General features: G+C 41.3%; 1 protein-coding gene across 1 annotated transcript in view; it reads right to left on the bottom strand.

The window, feature by feature from the left end:
* The window catches only part of HECTD1 (HECT domain E3 ubiquitin protein ligase 1), a 345,856-nt gene that overhangs the window by 186,409 nt on the left and 135,231 nt on the right, over nucleotides 1-24,216 (bottom strand). The window contains 5 exon segments of the mRNA XM_029598986.1: nucleotides 7,539-7,761; nucleotides 8,406-8,576; nucleotides 13,498-13,636; nucleotides 14,011-14,185; nucleotides 19,331-19,445. Of these exon segments, the coding sequence (XP_029454846.1) occupies nucleotides 7,539-7,761; nucleotides 8,406-8,576; nucleotides 13,498-13,636; nucleotides 14,011-14,185; nucleotides 19,331-19,445 (823 nt within the window).

Genomic DNA, 24,216 nt, shown 5'->3' with positions numbered 1-24,216 from the left:
ACAAAACACCATCAAAACCAAGTTAAAATTTCAAGGCGGAACAACCCATCAAATAGGAGACCAGTCCTGCACTCCCTTGAGAAACCTCACTACATCCAGGTGTGAAGCCAGCAAAGCCTTATGCAGTTTTCCTTTGTAACAGGCCAACACCGCCACTTGTACCTTAAGATAGATCATGACTAGATCCTTCTGTACACCCCTCTGCAGAAAGGAAAGTATCATCTGAACCAAGGCTTGACGTAGGGCAGTCCCTACCTCCTGACATCAGGACTCAAACACCTTCCAAACTCACATAATATGCCAAAGAAGTTGAAGGCTTCCTAGTTTGAAGCAAGGTTGTTGTGACTTCCTTTGAATAACCCTTAACTCTCAACCTTCTCCTCTCAAAAGCCAGGTCACAAGACAAAAGTGTTCCACCTGCTCCAAGAAAATCAGACCCTGATATAGAAGTCTGGGAATATGACGGAGCCTTAAAGGACTGTTTAATTTGCAATTCACCAATTCCACAAACCACAGTTACCCAAGGCCATTCTGTAGGCACCAGGAGCACTCTGCCTTGATGTTTTTTCTATGCATCCTGCTACCCTGCCTATCAGAGGCAAAGAAGGAAAAACGTAAAGCAGGATCTCGGAAAGCCATGGCTGGGAAAGCAGGTTGAGACCTTCTGAACCTGCATCCTGTCTTCGACTGAAGAACTGTGGAGTCTTGGCATTCAGTCTAGCAGACATCTAATCCAACTGAGGGATCCCCCAGGAGGAGGAATAGCCTAGTGGTTAGAGCAGTAGACTATGAACCAGGAGACCAGGGTTCAAGTCCTGCTGTCACTCCTTGTGACCTTGGGCAAGTCACTTTACCCTCCATTGCCTCAGATACAAAAACTTAGATTGCAAGCCCTCTGGGGATAGAGAAATACCTACAGTACCTGAATGTAAACTGGTGTGATATCTCAATTGAGATCGAATGTCGGTATATAAAAAAATAAATAAATAAATATGGCCTTGAAGAGCAATATTACTTCTTGCACCAACTCCCACTCTCTGGGAGTGTACTTGCTCAGAAAATCCATTTGCACATTCCCCCCTCCCCCCATACAAATGAGATGCCATCAAGACCTCCACGCCAATCAATGGAACAATATCCTGATCTCCAAGGAAACTGCCGGGCTCTTGGTGCTCCTCTGCCTGTTAATGTATGCTATCACATTGTCAGAGAAGACCTTCCCTGCCCTGTTATGGCCTAACAGAAGAAAGAGCACTAAAGCTTTGCTGATCATGCCTGATTCCAGAAGACTGACTGACCAAAAAGCTTCCAACACAACCACAGGTCCTGCACCATCTGTCCTTGACAAATGGCTCCCCAACCTTTCAGACTGGCATTCACAGTTACTACGACCCACTCTGGAATTTCCAATTCCACTCCTTTGGACAAATTGTCCTGCAAGAGCCACTAGGAAATATCTGGCCTCCCAGACAGGGGCAACCTGACCTCAAAATCCTCTGACTGGAGATTCCACCGCGACATAAGGGCTCTCTGCAACAATCTCATGTGTGCAAACACCCAAGGAACCAGGTCTATCGTAAATGCCATGGAATTCAGGACCTGAAGATAATCCCAGACCCTAGGATTCCTGAGGCATAACAAGTGACGGATCTAACCCTACAGTTTCAGCATGCTGTCCGCCATAAAGAATATCTTCTCTACACTTGTCTTGAAACATGCTCCCAGGTATTCCAAATTCTGCGATGGGAGTAGCTTGCTCTTGGCAAAATTTATGATCCATCCCAAAGTCTGCAACATCTGCACCACCCAGTGAATGGACTGTTGACAAATGTCCCTCAACTTTGCCCGAATAAGTCAGTTATCCTAATAGGAGTGTATCAGGATATCTTCCTTGCGACCTCCTGCAAGGTCACAGCCACTACCACTATCACCTTGGAAAACATCTGAGGCACTGTTGACAGCCCAAATGGAAGCGCCTAAAATTGAAAATGCACCCCCACTCCCACAAGCAATGAAAACCTGAGGAATCTTTGCATCCCCATTTGGAGAAGTTATCAAAGATAGGCTTTCATCAGATCTAAGGATGCCAGAATCTTCCCTTTTCTGACTGCAACAGTCACCAAGCACAGAGTTTCCATCTGAAAGTGGGACACCTATAAGGATGGATTTATCTTCTTAAGGTCCAGAATGAGTTGTGATACATGCCCTCCTTTTTGGGTACCACAAAGGGACTATCTTTTCTGAATTCTCTCTGCCTCTGGGCCTGGATCACCATCCCAACAGAAGAAGTTAGTCCAAAGTGGATCAAACTGTGACCTTTTTCACTGTTATAGGGTATGGAGAGGCCATGAAAGCATCAGCCACCAAACGAGCAAATTCTAAGTGTGACAGTTATGACAGAAAGAACTCACTGATCTGTTATCTTGGTCCACTCTGAATGAAAGTGGGCCAACTGCCTTCCTATACACATATACGGACAGTGGACCAACTGAATCTCGTTACGCTACCCTAAGTCCTCCCGAACTGGAGCCTGAACACTCATGAGAGGTCTTTCAGCTTCCCCGAAAGCACTGGGATTTTCTTGCATACTGATGCTGTGAGGAGAAATCTTTCCCAAGACAATAACACCTGGCCTATTTATTTATTTTAAATCTTTTCTATACCGTCGTTAAGATGGGTACCATCACAACGGTTTACAGTAAGGCATATAAAAGTAATGATACTAAAATCTGTCAGTTTACACAGGTGCCATAAGGTTCGGTAACATAGCTTGTAATCAATATTAACTGTTAAATGTGATAAATCATGTCCAGCTCTCTCTATATCAGTTTTGAGTACAAAACTAGCTTTATAATTTTAACATATCCTTTAGTGATGAACTAATCAATTAAAAACTACAAACTTAGTGATTACTGCAGTGTGTGTGGGTGTTCAATTGTTCGTACCTTGCACTTCCCTAGGTTCTATTCTCCCTTCTCTTTTTGGACAGCTTGTTTAAAGAGCCAGGTTTTTAAATGTTTTCTAAAGGTTTTGCTGTCTCTTTGTAATCTTAACTCCAAGGGCATGGAGTTCCATAGTATGGGTCCTGCCAAGGATAGCGCCCTCTCTCTTACTTGTGTTAGTCTTGCTGTTTTGACTGATGGAATAGTTAGGAGTGCTTTGTTGGCTGATCTTAGGTTTCTGTTAGGGACGTGTATGCAAAGGGGTGTGTTCAGCCAGTCTGCTTTTCGTTATGTATTAATTTATGTACTGTACATAAATTTTGTACTGTATTCTTTGTTCAATGGGAAGCCAGTGTAATTCAGCCAGTGTTTCTGTGATGTGGTCTCTTTTACTTTTTCTGGTCAAAATTCTTGCAGCTGTATTTTGCAAAATTTGTAGTGGTCTTAGTGAGGTGTATGGTAGACCCAGTAGAAGGGCATTACAATAATCAGTGCTTGCAAATATCAACGCTTGTAGTACTGATCGAAAGTTGGCGGTTGTTAGAAGTGGTTTAAGTCTTCTGAGAACCATGAGTCTGGCATATCCTTCCTTTACTTTTATAGATGTATGTTGTTTTAAGCTTAGTTCTGTGTCAATTATTACTCCTACCTGAACTTCAGCTGCTGTGGAAGGTCTTCTGGCAACTTATAAGACTTTGATTTTCCAAGGTATTTTACCAACTGTTCCAAATCTTCTCCAAAAAGCAATTTCCCTTTAAAAGGGAGATTACAGTTGCAATTTGGACCATATCTCGCCACCCAGCAGAACAAAGCGCACTTTCAAAAGCTTTGCCTTTCACTCCATCAGTCCGATACGATTTGTTTCAATTTCAGGTCAATTTCAATAGATTTCTTCAAGATTATGTTGATGAAGTTATGCTACAACTTTCAGATCATGGAACTTATAAAATTCATAAAACAGATCCAACTAATTGACTACAAATAAAGATCAAAGAATTGACTACTTCTGCATTACACTCTGGTTATATTACCAATATTGAATATTCTTTTTTGAATAAGTGTCCTCGTAGTTCTACTATATATTTATTGCCTAAGTTTCATAAGACTTTAAATAAACCACCAAGATCAATAGTGTCTGAAAATGATTCCCTGCTTGAACCCCTTTCCATCTTCGTGGACTAATTTCTTCAAACTTTTATGTCTCCGATTTTTTCATATATATATGTGACACCTCATTTTTTGAGTATGCTGGAAGTGGTATACAGTACAAATTAATTTTTTGGTACAGATGGCTCAAGTTTTTTCAAAAGAGAATTATTTTTATTTATCAACAAATCTATAGTAAAGTGATGGGGGAAGGTATGGGTCCTGTCCTTAACCAATCTTTACATGGCTTCTTTTGAGCTGAACTGGATAAATCAATGTTTTGTGTCTTGTATTAAGGTCTGGAAGAGATTCATAGACGACGTCTTTTTAATATGGCAAAAATCCTTGGATTTGTTAGGATTCTTGGATTTGTTATTGAGCTTTTACAACTGGCTTAACACATGTAATGATCATCTTCAGTTGGCTTAACTCATGTAATGATCATCTTCAGTTTACTATTCATTATAACTGGAGTTCTGTTTCTTACTTAAGAATTTTTAAAACATCTGAGGGGAATTTAAAATCTTTGCTTTTTAAGACAACCACTGATAGGAACATGTTCCACTATAAAAGCTCTCATCCTGTCTTAAGAGAATCTACCTCTCAGTTTCTACGTAATTGTAGCACAATGTCTGAATTTAAAAAGCATTCTGAGATTGAGTCAGCATCTTTTAGTTTGAGGGTATCCTGTTTCCTGTCTGTTAGTCATATAAACTTGCTCTTTGCTCAAAAAGAGATTTGCTTTTACAGAAGTGAGCTTTCCATCCTGAAGACAATGCTATTATTTGTGTTATGAGGTATTCAATTTTTACAACCAAATTACCAAGATAATAAGATTGCATTGATCTATATTTATCCTCAATTCATGCTTCAAAAACCAACCAATACATGTTTTGCATCCACAGAAGATAGAAATATGTGACAGTTTTTATGTCCATCATTACTAGCATCTATGATGAGTACATCCTTAATGGGTTTGACTGGAGAGAAAGTGAGGTGTCATTATTGATGTGGATATTGCTCTGTTTGTGGAGTTACTGTACAATGTTAATCTTTTGAAAACCCTGTTGAAAGTGATTACGATTTTAATCATTTTACTACCTGCAAATCTTTTTTTGTGATTTATGCTATAAGAATGCTCATGCCGGAAGTTATATATATTGGGAAGACAAATGCTACATACTCATATTATGGAACACAGAAGCTATGTCTTACAAGAACAGAGTACCTATTGTTTCACACTGTGTGGAGTTCCAGTACATATTTGAATCTTTGCAACCCTGGGACTAGCACCTTCGACCTGCAGTGCCAGCAAGCAAGGCACTACTTCCCACGCTCAATGGGAGTGTTCATTTTCCTAGCAGCATGGCAAAAATAGCCTCGACCACTGCAAGCCTCGGCATGCCTTGGTCCCTCTTACAGCACTAGTCTTGAACAAGGTCTCCTCCTCCGCTGGATCTAAGGCCTACTGCCGCACCCTCTGCTGGCTCCTTCAGTCCCCCAAACAGTAAATGCTTGTTGTTTTTGGTTTTTGTTTTTTTTTTTAACTTTTTTTAAAGGAACGGTGCCCCCTAAAAACGCAAGACCCTAGAAAGGAATATTTCGCAGTGAGTAGTCTTGCAAGGGGGACCCAGAGGGCATCAAGAGCCAGAGGGAGCTGAAGGTAGAGAATGAAAGAGTTAGACCACTGGCTGTCAAAGCCCTCTGCAGGTCGCGGCACCAGCCAAAGTACACCGAACTCCTGGTCGCCCCTACTCTACTAGGGTAATGGTCCCAATTCGTGACCTAACACTCCTAGATGCAATTTGATCTCCAAATCCAACTGCAGGTTTTGTATCTCCACCATCTGCTGGAGACAGAATATTGAGCAACTGCAGGTAGCACACTGTCTTATGTACCAATAGCACTAAAAATTATTTAAAAATGTCCAAATATCAATAAAATATTTCAAAACAGCAAACACACTACATAATAACCAATAATTAAAATGGCAATCAAGAAAAATAAACTTAAAAAGACAACTTTACTTACCCTCTCCAGCAACTCTCCTACTCCTTTCCATTGCAGGGCAAAAGCACACACCTGAAGCAGCAGTGGCTGCTCAAGCTCTGTCCTCATGATCCTCTTCCATAGGGCCCACAACTAGTCACTCACACAAACTCACCCCCCAATTAAACCCCATAACCAGTCTCTTCCTCACATATACCAGTAATCTCCCTGACCAGTCACTCTTCCTCACACACACAGTAACTTCCCTGAACAGTCTGTCTCACACACAGACACCAGTCACCTCCCTGACCAGTTATCTCTCTCACACCAGTCTACTCCCTAACCAGTCTCTTTCACATACACACCTCCCTGACCAGTCTCTGTCTCTCACACACACCCGTCTCCTCCCTAACCAGTCTGTCTCTCTCGCACACACCCGTCTCCTCCCTGACCAGTCTGTCTCTCTCACACACACCAGTCACCTCCCTGACCAGTTTCTCTCTCTCTCTCACACAAACACACACACACACACACACACACCAATCAGCTCCCCTGACTAGTCTTTCGTTCTCAAAGAAATACATTACCTCCCTGAACAGTCTCGCTCTCAATCTCACACACAAGCTCTCACTCACGCACCCAGGCACCCATTCACACAAACAAACACAAGCTATCATTCCCGCACCCATTCACATACTCACACAAACGCCCACACCCAGGCTCCCATTCTCAAGCACAAACACTTACACTCAGGCTACCATTCTCACATGCATGCACCGGGCCTCATCGCCAAACCTCTTCTTCCTTCGTTGCAGGGATGGGCTCCAGTTCTGCCGCAGCTTTACTCCAGCAGACCTTCTTTTTCATTGCCTCAGGGATGGGCTCCCGTAGCGGCCTTGCTTCAGCAGGGTTGGTTTCCTCTTCACCGCCACAGAGATGAGCTCCCATGGCGGCCTTGCTTCAGCAGATCTGGACTCCCGTGGCGGCCTTGTTTCAGCAGGGTTGGGCTTCTTCGCCGCCACTGGCCTGGACACTGCCATTCCTCCCAGCACCCCTTAAACCACCCAACTCCCGGGGTATGGGATGCTCCTTCTTCCTGCCCCAACGATCAATCAGAGGCTTCCTCCATTGTAATTACTCCCACTGGCAGGAAAAAGAGAGGCAGCTTCCAACTGGCCCGAAAGGGACAAGAAGAAGGGAGGCTTTCCATTGGCAGGAAAAGGGGAGAAAGGAAACATAACCAGGGCAGTTGGACACTGGGAGCCATGACACACCTGCTGATGCTTGGTGACACACTGGTTGAGAATCGCTGGGTTATATAATACCTGGGAATGCGCCTATTATGCTCCAGCTGATTTGTCCAGGCCCATCCTTGTCCCCTTATCTCACCTCCATTCCCCCACCCGGAACATTCAGACACTGCCTTTATTTTCTATTCATGTGTTTTAACACACAACTTACCTGAGCTATCAGAGCCTCCTTCAGGACTACCACTAGAATACATGGTAGCGAGTTTTCCATCTAGGATAAATCGGAACCATCCATTACTCCCATTGGACAACTCTAGAGCAGCAGCATCACTCCAGATGTACAAGCAATCTCTCCCGCGAATAACTGACCAGTCTCGCCAGTGATAAGGTTTCCCTTGCTGTAGCTCCTTAGCATCTTCCTGAGGTTCATCCTCCTGCAGTATAAGACCATGACATGCTCATAAGTTATAAGTACAACCAAACAGCTCCAATTTAAAACTGTTCAGAATAAAGCATTTTATAGTGTAACTGAAGATAACGACAGGGTCATGATTTGCTACGATATTATAGTATCCTAAAAGAAGTATTTCAATACAGTCAACCAGAAAAGCAGAAGGACGTGTACCCTGCATAAGTACTGCACTATAACTAGTGCTACACATTCTTCAGAAGACACAATTACCTGAAAAATATTAGTGAAAATCATACAAGATTATTTTTTTTCAGAGGGTATGGTATTAAACAGCAGAACACTCAAATCAGTATTAAAAACTAGCAAACTTTTGCCCAGCAAAACTAACAACTAATCACTGAAGCAATGTACTTGGGCTTCACTCAGAAATTAGATTTATGAACTCTGTAGGATCACTACAAATTAAATTAGATCAAACTTTCAGAAGCTATTCAATTTTATGTATATTATTAAACAGAAAAGGCAGCTCACATTGAAAAAAATAAGATCTCTCTTTTGGGAAGATACTGCAAGTTTGTCAAGTTGTTATTGATCGGCTAAATATTTCCAAAATTATAAGGATTCTGAAACATTTGATTGACCACAAAACCTTTAGCAAGTACTTACTTTCTCAGGTTTGGTCTCCTCCTCATTCTCATCGTCAGAAGAAGGTCCTGCTAGAGTTGAGACTTTGCTGATGACACCAAGTCTAGCAAGCTGATCAAGGAAACGATCGCCCCCTTTATCTACTAAATCTCTAATGATTTGCAATGCTAGCAGGTGGCCATCATCATCATCCTGCTCAAGAAACAGAAGAGAAAACCAATCTGATCCCAAGATTTCAAATTAAAGTTTTAGAGAAGGATGAAAAGAGACAGCATAATTAGCATTTTTAACTGCAACAGTCGAGCACAATATCATATCTGCCCTCTGCAATATAATTTCCATTCACGTCAAGATAATACAAATGGCACAAACTTATCATCATGTGTAGCTAGGGGCAAGCAGACTACCTGCAGCAATATCTTAGCATTTCTATGCAAAAGCTGAATGTATTAACATTTCACACCTCCAAAAATCTGGATTCCTTGCCTAGTTTATAACAAACAAGTCTGCAAATCTTTCAGTGGACTCTTGAGCAAACCACTGGATTTGTTACAACTGCAGTAATCTATGCTCAAAGAAAACAAACACACTAGTACAGGGCTCAAATATCTCAAAGCCTGCAAATAAGAAATACATTTGTAAGAGTCTGTATAGATTTGAAGGCAATTTACACACATACTTTATATCAGTTTTCAAAGGGAAAGTATAAGCATACTTTCCCTTTGAAAATTATTCCACCATGGTCCTTGGATTAACTGCTGCCTTCAATGCAGGGTCAGTGGACCAGAATTACTTCTTCAAATCTTCCAAGACAGTAGTCTTATCTTGCAGATCTTGATAGCCCTTGGTGACATGCATGAGCAGCTTTTATCATGGGACACATGATCCTCACAGACATTTGCAGCAGATCTTGTGATGGTCAGTAATAAACAGCTTCTGCCTGCAATCCAGGCAAAACTTGAAGGTGCTAGCATTCTTTTCTGACATCATCCAAAAAATCAATATGAAATCAAATATATTTTTTAAATCACTAGACAACCTAAAGAAAAAGAAGGGGAAACCACAACCAGAGGTCAGAGGCTGCACTTTCAGCAGACTTGCTGATAGCAAAAAACTTGAAAACCCACGAAAACACCAAAGTAGAAAAAAAGACTAAGGTAAGCCAAGCAAAAGAGCTCCAAAGAACCAAAATACAATAAATATTCTGCCACAGCAAACATCCATTGACCACAGCAAATAAAGATATACTGAGGAATGCTGCATGGCCATGGAGAACTGCTACATATGCATAGAGGGGGTTCTTCAGAATTCTTGAAAAAGCTTTGGATATGGCCAATGGTACCAAGAATCAATGAACTCATCCATGTGTGTGACTATGGTGAAAAGTGTCTTCAGAGAACATTAATTTATAAATGTGCCCTGCCAATAGTGGTAAAGGACTTTTAAGCACCAAGACATCACCACAAATATGTATCACTACCACTGTTTATTTATATCATGCTTTTCTAACAAGATAATACAAAGCGTGTTACAGTAGATTAGAGTATAATGGGTATAAAGTACAATCATTAACTAGAAGAACTGTCAAGTATAATATTGTCAAGTAGAGTACATAAATAGTGCAATACAAAGTATACTGTTATGGCTGGTAAAAAAATTACTATAGAACAGGGCCAGTATATAAAGTACAATACATACATACTATATAGGACAGCAACATGTAGTACAATAAATGGTCAGCTATAAAAAAAAAAAAAAGACTCAGAAGCATATCCCACATACACTATTACAAAAAAATACAGCCCCCACATGTCTAACACAAATTTTGTTTTGTAAGATTTAAGAATTTTTTTTTTTTACTAATATTTAATGCTTAACTAATTGGAAGTCCACTATTTTAAACAAGTGGTGTGAGAAAGGGGAAAAAAACTCTGACAGCACACCATATTGAATGTCACAAAAGAAAATTTCTAACAGTGCAAAGAACCATTCTGATCACCCTGAAGCAGCAGCTCAAGCCGGGAAACATGGCCATGTCTGCATTGTTTGTTTCTTAGAAGCCTACACAAGCCCTTATATAAAGATAAGTATCAAACTAAACTAAATATCGAGCAAAATTGAACCATATGTAAAGTCCATACTGAGAATAAAAGGAAGTTTTTTGGACTTGACTTAAAAGTGGAAACAATGGTGGTGTTGAAATACAGAAGGAGGAGGATACAAAGGGGTTTTTTCCAGTGATGGTAGCCCAGAATGGTTCTTTGCACTGTTAGAAATTTTCTTTTATGACATTCAATATGGTGTGCTGTCAGTTTTTTTTCCCCTTTCTCACACCACTTGTTTAAAATAGTGGGCTTAATAGTGTAGTTAAGCAATAAGTATTAGTAAAAAAATTCTAAAATCTTTAAAAAAATAAATAACTTTTGTGCATAGTCATGTGGGGGATGTATTTTTTTGTAATCCTACCTAATAAACGAAGCTTGACCGACGTGCCGCAAATGCGCAGTAGAGAGCAGCTCTACCGCGCATGCGAGCACGTCGGTCACAGTGTGCCTCTTAAAAATAAAAATGGCGCCGTAGGAGCGGCGGCCCGAAGACCCGGAGTGGCAGGAGCGGCGGCCCGAAGACCCGGAGCGGCGGGAGCGGCGGCGGCGGCCCGAAGACCCGGAGCGGCGGCGGCACCGGCCCGAAGACCCGGAGCGGCGGCAGCGGCGGCACCGGCCCGAAGACCCGGAGCGGCGGCACCGGCCCGAAGCCCCGGAGCGGCAGGAGCGGCGGCCCGAAGACCCGGAGCAGCGGCCCGAAGACCCGGAGCGGCGGCGGCGGCGGCCCCAGCCCGAAGACCTGGGCAGGAGCGGCGGCAGCGGCGGCCCGGAGCGGCAGGAGCGGCAGGAGCGGCGGCGGCATGCGCGCGAGGGAGGGACAGACTTCCAGGAAGTCTGTCCCTCCCTCGCGCGCATGCCGCTGCCGCTCTGGGTCTTCGGCGGAGATCGACTGAAGGGAGGAGGGAGAGAGGAGTGACTGGGGGGAGGGAGGAGGAGGGAAGGGGGAGTGACTGAGGGGAGGAGGGAGGAGTGACTCAGGGGAGGAGGGAGGGAGGGGGGAGTGACTGAGGGGGGGAGGAGGGAGGGAGGGGGGAGTGACTGAGGGGAGAGGGGAGGGGGGAGTGACTGACTGAGGGGAGGGGGGAGGGAGGAGTGACTGAGGGGAGGGGGGAGTGACTGAGGAGAGGGAGGAGGGAGGAGTGACTGAGGGGAGGGGGGGGAGGGAGGAGTGACTGAGGGGAGGGGGAGGGAGGAGTGACTCAGGGGAGGAGGGAGGGGGGAGAGAGGAGTAACTGGGGGGAGGGGGGAGTGACTGAGGGGAAGAGGGGGGAGTGACTGAGGGGAGTGACTGGGGGAGGGGGAGATAGGAGTGACTGAGGGAGGGAGGAGGGGGGAGTGACTGAGGGGAGGAGGGAGGGGGGGGAGAGAGAGGAGTGACTGAGGGGAGAGAGTGGGGGAGGTGGGAGGGAGAATGAGGGGGAAGGAAATGATCCAAAAAAAATGTTAATGTAGCCCGTTTTAACGGGCTTAACGGCTTGTAGTATAATAAATGGTGCCATACAGAGAATCCAGTAGGTGATTACTAAGAAGAAATAAACACAAGGCTAGACAAGTATAATGAGTGAAATACACTGAGGAGGTAAAGATGGTTGAGGTAAGGCCCAGATGCACTTAGTCTAATTAGGGCAGTTTTCCTGTATGTCACAGCTCTTAGCAATTCTGATAGAAGTGGTCAGGATTATGGGATTCACCATCAGGGGGCTCAATTTACAGCTGTGGACTGAAAACTGCTTCATAGTTTCACATTTTCAGTAGCTTCCTGAGAACTATGAGATCCAGAGCTAGTTTGATGATAGGTGGTAGAGAGTTCCATAGGATTGGGACTGATCCTGAGAAAATTCTCTTTCCGGTGCTGCTGAAGCATATTTCCTTGGGGCCAGAATGACTAAGCGGGCTTGTAGCAGAGACCACCGAAGGCAAAAATGTGTATATAGGGCGAGATGCCTGTTAAGATAAGGCAGTACTCAACCACCGAGAGCCTTGTAGGCCAGGACAATGAAATGGTAGAGTGTTGGGAGCGAGCACAGGGTTTTTAGAGATGGAATGATCCTAGTAAATTTACTTACATTTAGCATCATTTGTGCTGCAGCATTCTAAATAAACTACAGACGCCAGTTTAGTTTGTTTAGGATCTCAATGTAAAAAAGCAAGTTGCAATAATCCGAGCAGGAGAGTACATAACCTTAGATAACCTTAGTAAAGCAGGGCCATCAAAAAAGGATAGAGTTGGTGAATATGGAAACGGGCTGATTTAGCTTCTGCTAGGACTTGGGCTTTGATGGTAAGTTGAGAGTCCAATATGAAGCTCAGGCTCTGGACTTGGGCACTGAAAGGGAGCTTTATCTTTCAAGGGTCACCTTTGAGCATACATGACTGAAACCCTTTTTTAAACCAATCAACACCACCTCCCTTTTTGGCGAATTTAGCCTCAGTTTATTTTGACACAGAAAATCCAAGATCTTTCATACCATTCAAATAATGTGTTAAAGACATGTTCCATATTCTAATATCTAATGCCAAAATTAGAGTACTTCCCATTGAATGAATCAGTTCAACACATATTCAGTTTCATGCATGTAAAATCTATATTAATAATTATATATTAATTAATATAATAATAATCTATATTACTAATTAAGACACTCATGGATTTTTAGTCCAATCAAACCTGGAGATGGGTGAAAGAAGTTAAAAAGTACTACTGACCAGCCAGTAGATATTGTTTAAGTGATACTCAAAAAGAAGTTGAATGCTGCTTTTAAAAAACAAGCAGTATCTCTCATGAGAATATGATTAAAAAGAAATAAGGAGAGAAAATCTGCAAGGGAAGACCCATGGTCGGTTGGTCAGTCTGAGCAGGGCAATGGATTCCATAAATGGTTTCAGACATTTTATTTCAGAATAAGATATGCATTTTTAACTTAATTCCCACCAACAAAAGGGTTGAGCTACACTGTCCCAAATGTACATTTTAGATTAAACAGAAGATTAAAGGGAGAGGGGCTTACTTCTTGATCAAGTACAGTTGCAGTGATCTCCACAAGTACTGTAGGCAAGTGGTGGCCAGCATCGGAATCGCAAACCTCTTTTAGCAGGGCCTCTGAACAAAAATGGATCATTTTTCTAATCAGAGCCAGGCTCGCTTTCCTTAAAAGACAGAAAACTCAGACTATTAGCATAAAGAAATACAACCAACTTAAAATGATGTTTGAGAACAAATTCTTCTGCATTATGAACACAATATAATTTTATGTTATATGGGGCAAGAGACTTCATACTGTCACATAATAAACAGTAAATACATACTACAGTGCTGAGAGCAGAAAAAGATCATATTTACAGCAAGGGAGAAGTAGTCAGGCTTCAGAATGGGCATGAATTGAAGGAATGAATCAAGAAACAGGGGCATATAAAGGAGAGAACACAATTAAGAAACCGGCAATGCCTTGAGGAAAACAAGTCCTGCTTGTGCTTTGCACCACTAAACAGGCACTGTATAATGTATGCACAAATCATTTTACCTGATTGAAGGAAGCATGGTTTGCTGAAATGTTTGTGCAAAGACAGGCAATAATCTTTTCAAGTATATAGGTGCCATTTCTGGATCTCCTCTGGGTTCATTACAGTCTTCTTCATCTTTATTCGCATCTTTTTTCTTCTTGTCATCCCCTTTGTTAACAGGACACATCCAGTCACCTGAGAAGACAAATTTGGGGCTTAAGGTGTGGTAACACTTTTGCTTAAAGGTTTTTCTACTTAATAAATTTAATAACAGATGTTTAACAGAAACAAGTAGTTTTGTTTTCGGGACATTAAAATGCTCCAACTAGAGCATTTTTAGCGACTACACTACATGTTTGCTTTAACAAAAAACACTTAAAGTAATCTTTGGACATACTTAATACATTTTCTAAATCTAACACACAGTCCCCTCTTATTTTAATTCAAGGTATACTCAAACTGGCACTTTAGGATAAAGAACAGGGACGATAAAGACTCAGGTTCAAACTCCACATCCATCACTTACTACAAGAAATTGGAACATGCTCGTATAAAGATTACATATTTTTGGTAAAGCTGCTTACCCATAATAAATGGTCTCTGTAGACAGCACAACACAAGTGGATGTCAGCTTCTGATGGCACCAAGACAGAAAAGCTCACTCAGAAAAGCCAAGGCGATTCCCATTGCACTACATAATCAGGGATGGGAATATTGGATGTTGAACAACTCGACATTGAAGTCACACAAACCAAATTTGTCATGGTTAAAACGGACTATCAAAATCACTAGATCTTTCTCTCTCCTTTATTTCTGAACTGTTTTGGCTAGAAATGGAACTGAGAGGAATGCACACAGAAGTCCTTGATTCCATAGGATTGAAAATGCATCCACTGCTAGACTATCCTTTGCCAATTAACTGCTGGGGAAAAAAAAAAAAGCCTTCAGGGTAAGCAGGCTCATCAACAATCCTGGCTGACCAAAAAATTAACAATAAGGTCAGAACATAGCATCCGATTTCCCCCATGCCACCAAAAGAATGTGAATAAGTTGTGGACCATAGCAACCCAAGACAGCCCATCTCCCTCCATTTTAAAAACCCAGGCCAGATCCAGGCCGCCTCCTAACCTCCACCTTCAACCCTTATTTACCACCCTCCTGCCTCACACGGAACCTCCTGAAACCTCAAAGGACACCAGGAGTGTAGTATAATTGTACCACTCCTGGCAGCGTTCAATGATGATATTACATAGGCCTCTGAAGATTGCTCAGCTCTAAATGATTTACGCAGAAGTAACACTCTTGTGGAGACCAAGTTCCCTAAAAACAAAGGATTTTCAGATGAGCTCCCCATCCCTGGTTGGAGGCAACTATGGTTACTGTAATTTGAAATTGAACTTGATGATAAAACTGACCTCTCAATAGGTCTGAAGGATTCAATCACCAGAGAATGTTTGAATGTTAGATATCTTCATGCTGTGTGACAATCACTGTTTCGATTGAAGCTTCCAGTGCCACTGAGCTTGTTTTAGGCTGAGATGCACAAAAGGAAAACATGGACTGTTGCCACCATACAGTCCAACATTTTCATGAAGAAACAGGCAAAAACCTGTTTTTGAAATGAAAGAATTATCATCTTTGTTAATTTATATACGCTCTGCTTAGAGAAGCACTCCTATGGACTCCTATGAAGGCTATTGTGAATCAGCTTAATACTGACATTTTGGAAATTGAAGATGAATCCTAAGGATTGAAGGGTATTCATCATATAGAGAAATGAACTTCTTGAAGGGTATGGCTCTGTATGAGCCAGTCTAAGACATCATTCTGTCTTAGGTAATCAGCAACTACTGGGTGTTGCAGAAAGGCCAAAAGGAAGAACACAATACTGTTAATGATCACTAGCTATGGTGAATCATAGAAACTTCCTGAGCATCTCCTGAAATGGAACATGTGTATGTGTGTAGGCATCTTTGATGTGGTTAGCCAACTGTTAATCTCTTAACTGAGGGAGGATAATGCCTACAGAGATCATCCTGAATTTTAACTTCTTCAGATATCGGTTGATCTCTCTGAAGACCAACAGGTGATGGAGAATACCTGTTTTCTTTGGAATGAGTAAGTATTTAGAATAGAACCTTGCGTTCTTCTATTTATTTATTTATTTGCTTTTCTGTACCGACATTCGATTTGGCATATCACATCGGTTTACATATAACATGATGTCTAAAGGCAAGCCTTATAATGACATGGTACAGTGTAACAGATTAACTAACTAGGTACTTATAACTTGCTTTACGAAATAACTTAACAGCAATATATTAAAATAACTTAACGGAATATGTTCTGATTTAACTTGTTATGTACAGTGGCAGGGAGGGGGGATGGCAGGGCCGGGGGCGGAATAATTTATCTGGGGGAATGGGTGGCATAAGGAGGAGATTATTTATCTGGAGGGAATACTTTCCAGAAGAGCCAGGTTTTTAGGTTCTTTCGGAAGGAGGGCGTAGAGTGGTCAGTTCTGAGAGAAGGTGGAAGGTTGTTCCAGAGGTGAGGGCCAGCTATAGATGTCAAATTGGGACATGCTCTACTGCATTTGCAATGAGGAGGGTTGACAACTCTTGATGGAAGCATTGCATTTGCTCTGTACTTATGGAGTAGCTCCTTAGAAGATTGTTCTGTGGATTTGAAATTCAAATGGTATCCCTAGTGAATGATCTTTAAATAGCCAATAGTTATCAAAGACCTCGGTGGGCTGACATGCTAAAGCCTTGCCCCTTTGGAAAGCTGTTTAAATCTAATAGGGAAGATTTTTCAATACTGTAATCAAAAACTAGAAGTAGATTTGTTGCAGAGGTTTGGATTATGCTTTGTCCCTAGCATGTGGCCTGATCTGCTGTTGTTGAAACTGCTTTTGCAGGCAAGGCCACTGACAAGAATAGGTTTGGTACTTCTTCTTTAATAACAGTACAGTTTCCTGTAATGCCAAGGAGGACTTTGCCTACTTATAGATGGCTGCTTGGTGTAGCTGCCGATAGGGTAAGGCGCTGTGTTTTTTTTAATCAGTTCTACTGTTTCTTTTACTCTCTTTTTGAAGAGGTGTATGAAGCGTTAGCCAGTTTTCCATGAACGTCTTCATGGGGATTCAAAACCCAAAGCCATATTATCCTTCTGGTTTTGACAGCAACCACAGATGTCCCATAAGTAGTATCGTAAGCATTATAAGTTGATTGAATTAGATGTGTTCCACATTTTTCTGCTTCTTGTAGTATATGAGTAAAGTGATCCATAGTCTGAAGGAAGATATTGTGACATACCTTGCAACTTCTGTAAGGCATTATACATATATTGCACCATATGAAGCTGAGCAGCAGCTAGCCTAGATGTTAGCATAGCTGACTGAAAAATCTTTCACTACATTATCCAGTAAATTAGCATCTTTTCCTTGAGGGATACTCGAATGTGTTTTAGAATGCTTTACTTTTTTTTCAAAACTGATTGCACTTTTTGATGACTGGGACAAGGCTGTATTTGAGATCCAACTTCCTTGCTACTGGAAATATAGATAAGGTTGCGAGCCGCATTCTTGTCTGGAGCTTCTGTAGTATTCTATTAATTGGAACAGCTACTACTTGCTTTTGGGGCTTGAATATATTTCAAATATATACTCTAAGTTCTGTTTCTTCCTGTAAACAAAATTATTTTGGCATTTTTTTGGACAAAGATTAGACATGACATATCCTCAGGTGGCGATATACTTCTGGGAGTTTGTAAACAATCTGATGAAAGCCCAGTGGCCTCAACATTAACAGAACATTATAACAAAGTATATGATAATTTTCAACCTTCTTTTGAGTCAGATAATACTACAAGAGGATCTTCTGAGGTTATTCTAGCCTTTGAGATGGGTGAACTATAATACAAGACTGTGACCCATTTTATTATAATTTGTTATCTGCACTGTTATAACAAAACAGACAACTGAGTTTCTATATAAGGGCCATAAACTCCAAGATGGTAAACATCTGTTTCATTTATGAAGGAAGCGGCAGAGAATCTAGTGCATTAATAAAATAGTTCTTGATTAATTCAAGCCACATTTTCCTCACAAAGGAATGATGCTTCTTTATGGGAGGAGAAATAGCAGTGGAAGAACTATCCATTTTTGGAACTAGAAGTGCTATAGGGTTTTGTTTTGTTTTTTTAAAGAGTGTATTCAGAATGCACTTGCTTTTTTTGTTTCTTTGGCATCAAGAAGTTGATGGCACTGATAAAGATGCAATGCCTCTAGCTATCACCGAATGTGCCGCTGAAGACAAATTTTTGTGTTTGCACTAATAGGACCTTATCTTGGCTCCTGGATGTCCCAGTGCAGAGAAGCACAATTTATCTCCTTCTTTGCTGGAAGGGGAATGGCATCTGTGCCTCTACTTTTCTAAGTCATGACACCTAGAATGAAAGGACTCCACCTTTTTTAATTTATGCATTGGTCCCTCTGCTTTAGATGATTTTCCCCTTTACTGCTATAGAGGAAACTGGAAGAGAATTTTAAAATTCTGAATGTGTAGCTTCTGGATTTCCTGGCCCCAGGGGAGTATATGGGCATAAACAGAGCAGTTAAGTCAGTCATGGGATGGCTTGGTACATCAAATGCAGCAGTCATATTAATCAGACAAAATCATCTTGTAGGAACAATGAAAGCTTATGGCATAAAGGAAATCCCATTTGCTTTCCACCACCGTGAATAGGGCTGAGGCTATGTCAAACAATGTTTGAAAAAAACAATTATTCTTTTTTGGAGACAAAAAAAAAAAAGAAAGAAATGAAAAACACTAAAAATAAAAACAAGCCAAAATGCAAAAAAATCTGATGTGCAACTGAAGGAAAGACTGCAAAAACATGTCTTCACAAGAACAGAAGGGAAAAAAAATACTGAGGAGACTTGCACGGCGGCCTATTTTCATCAGCTTTGAGAGCATTTTTCTATCTCGGCACCATCAGATGTCATTACCCACTTGTATAGCTGATTCATGCCATTCTTGTCCATGGAGAAAAGAGCTTGCAACCACCTAATTTTTCTTTGTATGAAGCCCTATGCATTAAAGGCAATCTATAGATTACTATTGGTAAGAGTGCTGGACCAGTGGTTTATCATCCTCATTCTTTGACACATTCAAGAAAATCCCTTAATAATGCCTATTAATCTACAGATAAAGGACAGTTGTTTATTAAAGCGTACAGGCCATCACTTTAGCAGTTCATGTAATATCACATGAGAAATACATCAAATTCTTGCTTGATGATTAAGAGCAAAATTTACATATGAAAATTCAAACTAACCTGGAGACTGCAGAATAGCCACCACTTCACTGTGACCTCTCTCACGAGCTTTGTCCAAAGGAGTTTTACCATCTTCATCCCTCAAATCAGGGTTTGCACCATGTCGCAAAAGAGTCTAGTGTGAACAAGCATGAAATTTCAAATAGATCAGAATTATAAAATGGTGCTAGCCCCTGAATGTTGCAATCTGATAGGCAGACCAAGTTCTTCAGCCAATACCAGACCCATGCTTAAAAACCAGTGTGTGGCTTGGAGATCAGCAGCCTTACAAACATTTCACTTTTCATATTCTAAAAAGTGCTCACAGGTTCAAGGAACATTAGTGATTAGATCTTATCTATTTTATTATAACATGAGAATTCTAAAAATTAAAACAGTAGAGCCTGTACCATAAATTATTCTTCTCTTGGATATCTGTTATTTGCCAGTACCTCCCCATATCTTGCTACTCACTTTAGATACATTTTGATTCTATTTCAGAGGACCTGATGTACCCCAGTGCAATGCTTGTAATTTAACTAGAGTACCACAATTCTATGGCATAAAGGAACAATTATCCTATCACTGAAAAACATACAGAACGGTCTTTTACAATATCAAGTTTCCACAAAATTCATTCAGTCATCCATCTGAAAGATTTCAATTGTTCCTATGTCAATGTTATCTTTCCTGTAATTGACGTTCATATATGCTTCCTCCATCACTATGCTTAATGACATCACTTGCAATGTATCTTGAGAGTTTGATTCTTAGAAACTTAAATGATCATATTCGTTTATTAATTATTCTATTCTTTAAAGTAGCAGCACTAACCAAAATGCTTTCAGATAATTTGATACATAATCAAGATATTCTTTTATTATTCTGATTCTCCAATACTACGCCCATAACATGCACTATTTTGCCACTCATACAATACTCCTCCCAAGTCCGGAACCTAGGAGTCCTACTTGACGACCATATGACACTCAAAAAATTTATTAATGCAACACTCAAAGAAAGTTTTTTCAAGATCCACACACTCAAAAAAACTCAAACCACTACTGCACTTTTCCGATTTCCGTACTGTTTTACAAGCCATGGTCTTTTCGAAAATTGACTATTGTAATGCACTACTACTAGGCCTACCCAAAAGTTCCATACTCCCGCTACAAATTTTGCAAAACACTGCGGCTCGTATCCTCACAACACCACCTCAAAGGAGCACATTACCCCTATCCTTAAGGGCTTACATTGGCTCCCTATTCACTCTCGCATTCAATACAAGGCATTATCTCTCATCCACAAATCTCTCCACAACCCAGAAATGAACTGGTTCTCTAACTCTTTACAATTCCATATATCTAACAGGCCAACTAGAAATCAATACTTAGCCACCCTGCAAACCCCCTCTCCAAAAACATTTATTTATGCTTCCACTAAAGCCCGCGCCCTGTCCATCGCTAGCCCCACTTTATGGAACTCCATGCCCTCTGACTTGCGTCTGGAACTGTCCCATAAGTTATTTAAACAAAAACTCAAGACGTGGTTATTCACTCAAGCCTACACATGACTCATATTTCCTCCTCCATAGTCTCCATTTGCCAATCCTTTCACTTTTTATGTGGCCGCCCCCACCTTTTCTTCTCTCCTCCTCCCTAGAGGTTCTCATTAGTATCCTCCATTCCCGTATATTATCACCACTTGGCTCTAATGATGCTTTCTTAACTCATATTTACGCCTCTCCTAAGATGGAACGTCTATCACTACCTCTCTCTCCCAATTTTTTTAACTCTCTCTCCTACCTTCCTACTCTCCCACCCCCCCGTCATACTAAGTTATGTCCCCCAACGGTATTCTTGCCTTAAGCTATGCTTAATTAATATCCTAAGTTGTTTTATGTAATATTTACACCATGCTACGTTTTATTTAATGAAGTCAATCCTAGTTTCCCCCCTCCACATACTTGAGTTGTTCATTGTAATGGTTATTATTTTGCTTTATGTATAACGCCATGGCGTATAGTTTATTAACTTTTACTATTTTGTTCTATGTAAAACGCTATTGTGTATGTTAATATGTTCTCTGTACACCGACGTGATATCTCGATAAGCGGCGGTATATAAAAACCAATAAATAAATAAATAAGAAATATTTGTAACCAAAGCTTTGGAATATACTAGTAGCCATATTATTCCTGAAGGCAACTGGAAACTTTTTTAGGTTGCAAGATCTTCTAAAGGGCCAACAAAGCAAGGTTTTGCAGTACATAGCTTTCAAGAATTTTTAGGCCTCTGCTGGTCAGTATTTTAGAGACATCTGAGGCAGCAGCATATGAGGTCTTAAAGTTCATGTATTGTAATGACTTTCTGGCTGGCCTTTTAAAAAGCATCACAACTTCCAGTGCTCAAAAAGTTTTGTTTTGGGTTGTTGTTTTTTTTTACTGTATTTTTGGCCTGGCAGTTTACCATTTGGATCCCTAAAGGCTAGAGGATGAAAATGGAGAAGAGTGAATAGGGGTAACTTGCTGGTGTGGCAGTTACTTCCCTTAACCAATAAGCCTTCATACTATTGATGCAACTCCATCATTGCTCTCTGCTTCAATAACAGGGGCAAAAGGGGAATTAGAGTCAGACAGCAATCAATATGGATTCTGAATTTTACAACCTGGTAAAACAAATAAGAATGGAGGTAACTTGCTGATACGGCTGTTACAACCATTAACCAATAAGCCTGATACTTTTGATGCAACTCCAACATTGCTCTCTGCTTCAGCGGCAAGATGTAACAGGGAATTGGACCCAAACAGCAACCAACAAGGGCCCTGACTTTGTATAGGGGTGACTGGTATGGCGCGGCAGATACTACCATAAGCTTGCTGGGCAGACTGGATGGACCGTTTGTCATGTTCTGCCGTCGTTTCTATGTTTCTATCTAATCAGAACTGGTTTCTATTGAACTAGAGCATTATGATCTTTCATTGCAATTACTCAAGGATTTTTTTCTCATTTTTAAATCCAACCACCCCAACAACCTAGTCTAGTCACTACAGTGTCCATCTTTAGCCCAGTGCCACAGAATGCAGCTCCCTCCAGACATGGGAGCCAACTTTTCACAGTGATTGAGGGTGCTAAACATCACAAACAACCCCTCTCTGGACACAGTGAAGGATCATGCTCAATACTGAAGGTACTTAAATACCCACCGAGCTGACACTTATGGCTACAGAGCCCAATATGTGTGCACCTTAAGTCCAGCTAGTGGGTGTCACTGCTGACTGATAAACTCTCTGCCAGGGCCTGTGAACGCTGCCTCCAAAGTAACCCCAATCCAGATCAACTCACTTATAAGATTACTCCTCTTATTTCTGCAGCTAAAGACACTAGTGGCATTATCTGGCTGTCAATATCGATACCATTAATACTACAGAATGTGGGTTAGAATGTAGAAGCACGGTTTTAAATTGAATTTAGAAACTGTTTTAAATTAAATTGAATTTAGAAAAGTCAGAGCTTCTAAACATATCCTTACTGGCAGATCAGATTCAGGCCATCAAAGCTAAATTTCCCTTTTGATGGGCATCTCAGCATATAAAATATCTGGGGATATTAATAAGCAACAAGATAGAGGACCTCTTTCACCTAAACTACACGCCTCTTACCTCCAAAATTTTCACCGACCTTGACAGTTGGACCAGGCATCAGTTGTCCTGGATGGGACGCATTGCGGCTATTAAAATGTCAGTATTACCAAAGTTCCTATATCTCTTCCAGACTCTTCCAGTTTCAATCTCTTCTTCCATGCTTAAGTGCTGGCAGAAAAAGATATTCACATTTATCTGGGAGCGAAAGCCGCCTAGGGTGGCTAGAACAACCCTGTATAGGCACAGATTGTGGGGTGGGCTGGGCGTCCCAAATTTGGGGCGTTACTATGCTGCTGCTCAACTTAGAGCTATTGTGGATTGGCATAAACAGAGTGAGAGGAAAAGATGGACAGATATTGAGCAGGCGTTGCTAGGCCAGATGCCACTGTGGGCGACAACGTGGCAACCTAAAGAATCGTGGCTGCAGGGTGGGGTTGAGACACCATCCCTGCCCAATACGTTGATGACATGGAGGAAATGGAAGACTAAACTGGTCGGTCCCCGACAGTATTTTATGAGCACTTCTCTATTTCATAACAAGTCCTTCTCTCCAGGTTGGACCTCTGCTAGTTATACTAGTTGGAAAGAGCGCAATATTCAAACCTTCGGGAAGCTGTGGGAAGTGGGCGGTATTCTACCTTTTCAGACCCTTCAAGACAGGTACCAGTTAGCAGATAATGATATTTTTCAGTATATGCAAACCAGTCACTTCCTGCGAACTGGTATCACTGCAAAGGACTTATCCTTAGGGATGACAATTCGAAAACTGGTGCGCTCAGGCAGACAAGGTACAAAAAGTAATTTCTAAAATATATGACTTCCTTAATACTGATCTTACTCACACACTTTCCTTTGTGACAGCCTGGGAAACAGATTTAGGGTAGATAAGGATACTTGGGACATTAATTTTATGAACACTACACGAAGCTCTCTCTCAACATCTCTGACTGAAAATGGTTACAAGGTTCTATTAAGGTGGTATTGTACCCCCTTCAAAATGTGGAAAGCAAAATTAAGGCATTCTGCTGACTGCTGGAGGGACTGTGGCGACACAGGCTCCTTTTTCCATATGTGGTGGGGATGCCCTAAGATACAGCAATTCTGGGACATGGTTACTGATGTTCTCCGCCATATATTTAGGCGACCCATCTCATTAACCCCTGAGCAGGTGTTGCTCAGTGTCCCGGCTTCCAGTTGTAGACTTGATTGGTTACATATGCTTCAAATTTTCATTGCTGCACGATGCGTTATTGCGGCTCATTGG

The sequence above is a fragment of the Rhinatrema bivittatum genome, chromosome 4 (genome assembly GCF_901001135.1).
Source record: "Rhinatrema bivittatum chromosome 4, aRhiBiv1.1, whole genome shotgun sequence".
NCBI classification, from domain to species: Eukaryota; Metazoa; Chordata; class Amphibia; order Gymnophiona; family Rhinatrematidae; genus Rhinatrema; species Rhinatrema bivittatum.
The sequence above is the reverse complement of the archived record's forward strand: the minus strand, read 5'-3'. Positions and strand labels throughout refer to the sequence as shown.